Source organism: Tamandua tetradactyla, chromosome 5 (genome assembly GCF_023851605.1).
Source record: "Tamandua tetradactyla isolate mTamTet1 chromosome 5, mTamTet1.pri, whole genome shotgun sequence".
Lineage (NCBI taxonomy): Eukaryota > Metazoa > Chordata > Mammalia > Pilosa > Myrmecophagidae > Tamandua > Tamandua tetradactyla.
In genome coordinates, this window is record NC_135331.1 from 51538681 (window position 1) to 51547473 (window position 8793).

General features: G+C 35.7%; 1 protein-coding gene across 4 annotated transcripts in view; it reads left to right on the forward strand.

The window, feature by feature from the left end:
• Nucleotides 1–6385, forward strand: part of GMPS (guanine monophosphate synthase) — a 90952-nt gene extending 84567 nt beyond the window's left edge. For all 4 annotated transcript variants that reach the window (XM_077160849.1, XM_077160848.1, XM_077160851.1 and 1 more), the window contains 3 exons: nt 2759–2889; nt 5016–5188; nt 6259–6385. In XM_077160849.1, coding sequence (XP_077016964.1) covers nt 2759–2889; nt 5016–5188; nt 6259–6360 — 406 coding nt within the window. In that variant the 3' untranslated portion in view covers nt 6361–6385. The remainder of the gene's footprint in view (nt 1–2758; nt 2890–5015; nt 5189–6258) is intronic.
• Nucleotides 6386–8793: the final 2408 nt, after the last annotated feature.

Genomic DNA, 8793 nt, shown 5'->3' on the forward strand with positions numbered 1-8793 from the left:
TTCCACCTGTAATAAATGAGCTTTCCTATTTCTCCACATCCTCTCTAACATTGTTATTTTCTGCTTTTTTTTTTTTTAATATTAGCCATTCTGGTGGGTGTAAAACAGCATTTCATTGTGGATTTGATTTGCATTTTCTTAATAGTTAATTATGTTAAACATCTTTGCATGTGTTTTTTAGTCATTTGTATATCCTCTTTGGAGAAATGTGCTTGTCTTTTGCCCATGTTTTCATTGGGCTGTTTGTCTTTTTATTGTTTTTGTAGGGTTTCTTTATATAATCTGTGTATTAAGCCCTTATTGAATATATGGTTTTCAAATATTTTCTCCCATTGATAGGTTGTATCTTCACTTTCATGATAAAGTTTTTTGATGTACAAAAATTTTTAATTTTGATGAGGTCCCATTTATCTATTTTTTCTTTTGTTGCTGATGCTTTGGGGTGTAAAGTCTAATAAAAGATCCTGAAGATATTTCACTATGTTTTCTTCTAGAAGTTTTATAGTCCTAGTTCTTATATTTATGTCTTTGACCCATTTTGAGTTAATTTTTGTATATGGTATGAGACAGGGATTCTTGTTCATTCTTTTTCACATGGATATCCAGTTCTCCCAACATCATTTTTTGGAGAGACTGTTTTTAACCACTTAAAAGTGGACTTGGCGGGCGGGTCATGGTGGCTCAGCAGGCAAGAATGCTTGCCTGCTATGTCAGAGGACCTGGGTTCGATTCCCAGTGCCTGCCCATGTTAAAAAAAAAAAAAAAGTGGACTTGGCAACGTTGTCAAAAATCAGTTGGATATAGATGTGAGGGTCTGTTTCTGAACTCTCAATTTGCTTCCATTAGTCTGTATATCTATTCTTGTACCAAACCATGCTGTTTTGACTACTTACTATAGCTTTAAAATAAGTTCTAAAGTCAGGAAGTGTGAGTTCTCCAACTTTATTCTTCTTATTAAAAATGGTTTTGGCTGTTCAGGGCTCTTTACCCTTTCAAAGAAATTTGACGGTTAGCTCTTACATTTCTGTTAAATAGGCTGTTGATGTGGCTGGTCGGGGATGCAAATCTCCTACCTGATTGTGAATGGTTTTTTTTTCTTCCTTTGTTTCAGCACTTCTGGAGTCCTTCTCCAGCTGTTGTTATACTCCAGAGACTGGAGAATAAAAGGAATTTGTCCTTTTATTAGGTTTTTTTTGAGGGGAGCCTTTTTTTTTTAACCAAAAATAAAGACTAAGGTTATACTTTATTCTCTGTAGATGCAAACAATTTTGTCCATTTTAACTTAAAAAAAGGCAGAAAGACAAAATATAAATTTTTAGTACAAGGATTAAAACAATATAATTTTCAAAGTTGTTTTGTTTGTTTAATGTTTGTATGTTTTTCTTGCAAAAACCTACAAAAGGGAGAGAAAGATGTCTGCAGGCTAATTTAAACAATATGAGAGAAGGATTAATCATTAAATATTAAGAAGTTTAGCTTACTGAATTAGGGAAAATGTTACTGAAGCATTTCAGTTCAGTTTTCTAACAAATATTTTAAACATTTTGTACACTACCAAAAGATTTAGATATGAAAATCAAGTCATAACCTCCTGAACAGACTAAATGCGAGTTACTTTTAAACTGAAGTTAGAAGTGAAAAAATCTATAAATGTGAAAACATCTCCATTTTTTACAGCAATCTAAAGATAATTCCTAAGAGTCCTTAAAGTTTTTTCAATAGAAAGGAACTATGACAAATGTCTTGCTTAAATTGCAGGTAACTTTTGAAACTGGACTTCTCAATCTGTAGATAGAAGCAAGTGGCATTGATGGCATTGTTCCGATTTTGGAGAGCCTCTTTAGAACTGCTTAGAAAGCTCAGCAGTGGCCTTCTTTAAGGCAGTATCCTTAGGGGAGGCTTTTCTAGGGGACATCTTATGTCACCATGTTGATGATGTCACTCCTCATTGTCATTTTTAGTTAAGTGGAAATGAGACTCTCTCTTGGAATCCCTATTCTCCAAAGTGAAAAAATGATTGGTTTAGTAAGTTTGGGAAATTTACTGTGGCCTCATCTTGGCGATTTCCAGTGCTTATTAGTATATTACAGTTTTTGAAGTCTTGTTGCAAAGAAATCTGTTTATTTCTCCAAATTAATGTGAGAGGAGGATTGTGATAATTCCATATATCTTTGCACATTCTGAGATACCAGTATTCCAGAGGACACACACTTTGAGGAAATTTCACAGAGCATAGATTGTACCATCATCTTAAATCCTGTTTTCCCCATTTCAGAAGTTGAAATAGGTAGGAGAGGGGCCTAAGAATAAGTGAAATAGTGTTAGTCTCTCTTTGTTTTTTTAAGTATTTTTAGTGATAAAACAGCATACAAACATGCAAACATTCTTAACATACAAACATTCCATACATAGTATACAATCAACAGCTCACAATATCATCACATAGTTTTGATAATCATTTTTTGAAACATTTGCATCACTCCAGAAAAAGAAAAAAGAAAAAACTCATACATGCCTTACCCCTTACCCCTCCCTTTAATTGACTACTAGTACTTCCATCTAGCCAATTTATTTTAATCTATGTTCCTCCTGTTATTTATTTTTATCCATATTTTTTACTCATTTGTCCATACCCTAGATAAAAGGAGCATCAGACACAAGATTTTCACAGTCACAGTCACATGAAACAATGTTATTCTATGTGCCTTGCTTCTCATATTACAGTGTGACTTCTCTGTCATTTTTACCTCCTATCTAGAGTTGTCTATATATTTGGACCACCAGTTAAAGAACCTCCCACAGATGTTACACCTACTTTCTTGACAACAGGAGTGCTCAGTACTTTACGACAAGCTGATTTTGAGGCCCATAATATTCTCAGGGAGTCAGGTAAGTTGCTTATTTTGTTTGTCAGTGTGTGGTGTAACTAGTTTTACGAAACTTGATATTAAGATTTTAAGCAGAGGAATGCAGCTTTTAATTTTTAGATGCTTTCATCTTTATTATTTTAATTCTATGGATGGTTCCATGATCCTGACTTCTGAATAATAGTTATTCTACTCCTTGCCTTTTTTGAAGATACGCATTAATATATGTTGCATGCACTTTGGGAAGGATGGTTCTGGTTCTATGATTATAGTATATTCACACATTCACAAACACTATATTCAAGCATAGGTAGGTATTTCTTGATCTGCATCCCCTCCTCTATCACATCTAGCACTTCCCTTTTCTCTACCTTAAAATGCTTTGCAAGCTAAGCTATACCTGAGAAAGGCCACATGGAATACAGTTACTTCTGTCTTTTGCTTTTATTTGTGTTTCTGTGCATGGAACTATCTTCAAGCAGAAAGCTTTAGCATTTAGTTTGTCATTTTGAGAGTTGGTGCTACCATACTCTTGCTTCTGGTCCCAATAGAGAACAGCCTATTATTATTATTTTTAGGGAATAGCGAGGAGATAAAAGGTGGTATCTCAGATCAGGAAAACTTTTTTTTTTAATCCTAATCCACTTTTTGCAGCCCTGAAAGTGGGGAGGCGACTCTGACTTGTTTCTGCTCTTGACCTTTGGGAGAATGGCTAGGAAGTAAGCTACCCAAACAGGAGTATCTGGTGAAGAATTTGGTTCATTTCAATGAGGCCTGTCATCTCACGAGCCTTTCTTTGGTCAGGAATGCTACTATGGTTCAGAAAACTTCTCTCCTTTCTTTATTTCACCCTATCCAGTAAGCCCCTAGGTTCTTTATTATCATCCCTCTCCCCTCTATTTCATCAAAGACCATAGATTTATGTTTTAATGTGTTTCTGTTTCCACTTCTCCCTCATCCCCTATCTCCACTTCTTCAACTAATAGTACTGTGGGGTTTTATACCTTTTATTTTGATATTGAGTGCTCCTTGATGTATGCAGACTTCTGTTGCTTGAGTACCATAGTCATAGCTTAAAATATTTCAAGAACATACTTTCTCTTCCCTTCCTCTTTGCTGTTCTAGGTTGGGATTCAGAATGGTGACTTCTTTATAACCTGATGCATACGGATATTATCAGAAAGCACACCCATCTTTTTCACTTTCTTATACTTCCCCAAAACTCAGCCACTTCTGAAGTGAAAAATGAGCTTTGAAGGCATTGCTTTCTAGTAACATATTAAGACTATAAGCAGAGCATCCTCTCATCCTCCCAGAGCCTGTCTGGAAAGACCAAAGAGGATACTCTGCATTTTACAGAACTTGTAAAACACAGGAACTTCTACCATTTTATCTGTACTACCCCTTCTCCACTTTCTAATCCCCACCCCACACAAATACATACAGTAACTGTCTGTACATTGTTGGAAAAAATGTTTGATGAGCGATCTGTGTAATTTATGTCATTCATTGTTTTATACAGCCATATTGTGAAAAGTCAGTCTGTAAGGTAGTGAGAATTCCTTGACAGTATGGTGCATTTCCTTTCTACAGTGTTTAAGAAAAGATTCTGTCTATATTAGTTGTGATGATTATAATTTCATCTCCATCACATTTTAATGTTTATTGAAGTTTAAAGGATCTAGGAAAGCTTACCTTTTAAAAAACATATAAAGTTAAGCATACTCTTTTTCCTTCCTTTAAAAATATAATAGTTTTCCCATATAATTATTTGTTAAAATTTCCAGCAGAATCTTGCTATGCCCTGAGATATAATAAAGGCATGACTCTTATAAATTGAATGGCTCATAAGTGAGCCACTTCAGACCTGTGGCTGAGAATTTGCTTACAGTAGTGACTGTGTGTATATGTATCTATCTTTATGTATGACAGCACTGTAACATACCACTGCAGTGGTCAAACTCTGTTATTTGTATTTGTGATAGAATGCTATTGGAACAGCTGAAAACAATGCATGATAACAGTCCTAAATTGTATGTGTGCACATGTGATAGTCTAGATATTGTCTAGGAGGATTTAATTGAACTGGGTTAGAATGCTTTTCTCTGTTGTTTGATTGGTAGCTACATGTTGACTCCCTTTCTCTAGGGTATGCTGGGAAAATCAGCCAGATGCCAGTGATTTTGACACCTTTACATTTTGATCGGGACCCACTTCAAAAACAGCCTTCATGCCAGAGATCTGTAGTTATTCGAACCTTTATTACCAGTGACTTCATGACTGGTATACCTGCAACACCTGGCAATGAAATCCCTGTAGAGGTAATTTAAATATTTTTTCCTAGTGTGTATATTCAAGATCTTATATATTTTATATAGTGAGTGGAATAGGCTTGTGATAATGTTGATATTTATGGAGTTGGTTTTCTGTTTGTAAGATAGGGTCTTATTTTGTATCTCCACATACTTGTTTATTTCATTGCAGCAGAAAAAAGGCCTAAATTTAATATATCCCTTTAAATATCTTACTACTCTGTGGAGAGTAACCAATTATAATCTATATTTTTATCAAATCCTGCCAACTCTATTCTATAAAAAGGACTCCCAAAATAAAGAATAAAACCCTAGGAATGAAAGAGAGTTTATTAGAAATAAGGATGATATTTGATGTCATTATGTCCAAACACCCATGAATTGCTGTATGTTCTGCCTACTGCCAATTACAGTTTTGACTACCATCTGCCCCTTTTTCTACTGTCCTGCTACCAGAGTGTTCCAAAGGAGCTATCTCCATAATAGCAAATGAAAACCAAAGTCAGGCTTAATTGGGTTACTGCTGCAGTACTCTGATGGATGATGCAAGACTCGTCCTGGTTTGGAGAATGTGACTTAGAGTCTGTTTTCCCTTTAGCTCAAAGTAGCCACATCTCTGTCCAGTCAACTGAGCAGCCCTTCCTTTCCTCTTGTATACTTCACAATGCTTATTAGACAGTGCACTTCGTGCCACCTTGGTGACCTCAGATAACTTGAGAAGCATTGGCTTAAACCCATAAAATCACATTCTTGGATGAAACAATGTCAAATTCCTATAAAAGTTCTAAGCAGTTACTCTTCTTTTTCTGCATATAACTTGTTGTGGGCCAGTAACCAGCACAGCTCAGAGACTAGTACTTGTTTGCAGACCCCACTTTGAATAATACTGAGATTAAGGTACCAGTATCTATTATAGAGGGAGGTAGGTTCACTACTTAAATAATCAGAGACCATCCCACTTATATAGAGGATAATAGTGAAAATATTTCACATTTTAATTTTAAATTGCAAGCTCAATAAGACTGTTTGACATGCAGTGGTTTCTAGCTCTTCTATTTATAATCTTTGTTTTATAACAGGTGGTGTTAAAGATGGTCACTGAGATTAAGAAGATTCCTGGTATTTCTCGAATTATGTATGACTTAACATCAAAGCCCCCAGGAACTACTGAGTGGGAGTAATAAATTTCTTGTTCTGTCTATTAAAGCACCGTGTGCAGTTTAAATTGATTAGAAACCATTCCCAGTATTGACATGCAGTACTGTGAAAAGAGTCACTGGAGCTGCTACATCACATCTGAGTTCTCTACAGGAAAAAATCTGCTGTTTAAGATGAGTTGGGGATAACTGAAAGGGACTGAAGAGTCTGTACTGGTAAATGATCAAGGCACCTTTGCCTACACTGAAACACTGAAGCTACTTTTGCCTCTGCCTCGCTATTCTTTATGTGTAGATTCACTGTTGCTATTCTTGTCTCTATTCTATGAAGATATATGAAGGTGGATGAGTTTGAGGGTAGTAATGGGCTTCAGTTCCCTTGACAGTTTCTCAAAATTGTTGGAAACACCCATTATAAATCAGAAGTGACTTAGTGTGCATATCTTTTGGAGAATCTGAATTTCCCTGAACATAACCTTATTCCTCCAAAGGGTTGGGAGGGTAAACATAACATATACTCAGATTAAGAAATAGGTGGGCTGTTGCAGCTAGTTTTTCACCTGGAGAATGTAAGCTACCTTAAGATGGAAAATCACCAGGAATTTGTACTTTAGTGTTTAATGATCTCACAGCTATGAGAGGAAGGAACTCGGAGTAGTCTTAGTTTAACATGTTTTCAAACCATGTTCCGCATAGCAGCTGTGTTGCTCACTGTCAGTTTACTCATAGTAAGAAGCCTTATCTTCCGAGGCTTATGTTACCAGCTTCCACGGCCTTGCAGAAAAAGTTTGTTTTTTCTCAAGAAATGAGAGACTGTTTAAATAATGTCTCTGGAGTAGCCCACGTAAAGTTCAAGAGGAGAGTTCTTTGTTTTTGTTTTTGTTTTTTTTTTTTAAGAGGAAGCAGGCAGGAAATTTATTAAGCACACATAATGCAGGCACTCTTGCAAAGACAGGTGAGGAATAGCAAGAGGCAGTAGGCACTGTGAGGCCATTTGCTTTTGTAGATTAGCTTTGCTTAACCCCTCCCCATTCCTTCTTTGGGGCTTTCTCTATCCCTCCCTGGGGAGAGAAGAGGAGAGTTTTAATCTCTTGTTTAGCTAGTCAGAGGAGCAGCTCTGAGATCATAAGCCATCATCATGCCCACAGTTTACAAGTGGAAAAGAGAATGTGCTTATAGCATCTAATAAAGAGTTCTAAAATGAACTTTAGATGTACTCTTTAGATAGATTTATTACTCATTGCTCACAAGACTGTGACCAGTCTTGGTACTTGCAAGATATTTGCCAAACTTTGAAGTCCTTTTTACGAACTGTAAGAGTCAAGAACAGGTCACGGACTTATTGCCATTGCCGTCAGTGTCAAACATGATTTCTAATATTCATTTAAGCCCTGTAAAAATAGATAGTAGTAGATTTAACTTCTGTAGCCATTCTTCTCTCAGTATTTTAGATAAGTTAAGAATATTACTATTTTTTACCAATTCCATCTCAGGTTGCTGTCTCTTATCTAATTATCAAGGTCTTTTCTACTAAATAGGTACACAATCTTGTTGGCTATTCATTGTTAGATAGACAACAAAAAGATGCATGGCAGAGCTCTTCTTTTCATTCTGGCTGGCCCAGAGAACAAGAAAACTGTGCTGCTGGACTAGCAAGGGAAGGAAAGGGTTTCTATTGTAATGATTATCTGTACCCAAGACAAAGGAGTGTTTGACTTCTACAAAGCTTGAAGAGTTCATTCTCTCTCCTCGTGAGAACATACTCATAATGGATTTTTGGAAAGTGGAAGAGTTAATCATCTGGCAACAGATTTAGAGTCATATTATTTTAGAGTTGGATTAGACAACCTATAAAAGGCTTACAAATGATAAACGTTTCTTAATACATATATGTGTTTATGTGAAAAAATTCCTCTTATAGTCAAAGTAGTTTATGGGGATTTTGCATTAAAGCAAATATATAAAGGAATCTAGGAAGAGTATATGGTAAGAATGATGTTTTTATTCCTAGGGAGCGCTATTCCATTGAGATGGTTCATGTAAAAAGGATTAAGTGGTGATACAAGTTTTGGAATTGATGCATATCTGTCCTTAGTCTTGGAGATTCATGGTATACATTACATTAAAAAACTCTGAGAAATTTTTTGCTTAGCCTACTGTTTTCTTGAAATTTGTCCATTAAGATTCCTTTTTACATAATCCTTTTTTAATACTGTGAAAATAGGTTGTCCAAAATATACCTTGACATACTAAAGTAAAAAAAAAAACAAATTAGATTTTTTGGAATTAGAAATTTCCTGATGTTTAATACCCCGTTTTCCATTTGCAAAGTACTTTCTTGCTTGGCACCGTACAGCATCACTCTGTATCCTCATAGTATTTCATCTGAGCAGCTGAGAAAAATTAAGGTTGCCAATCCCACTTTACAGTTCAAGAAACAGGCTCAAATTAGTAATG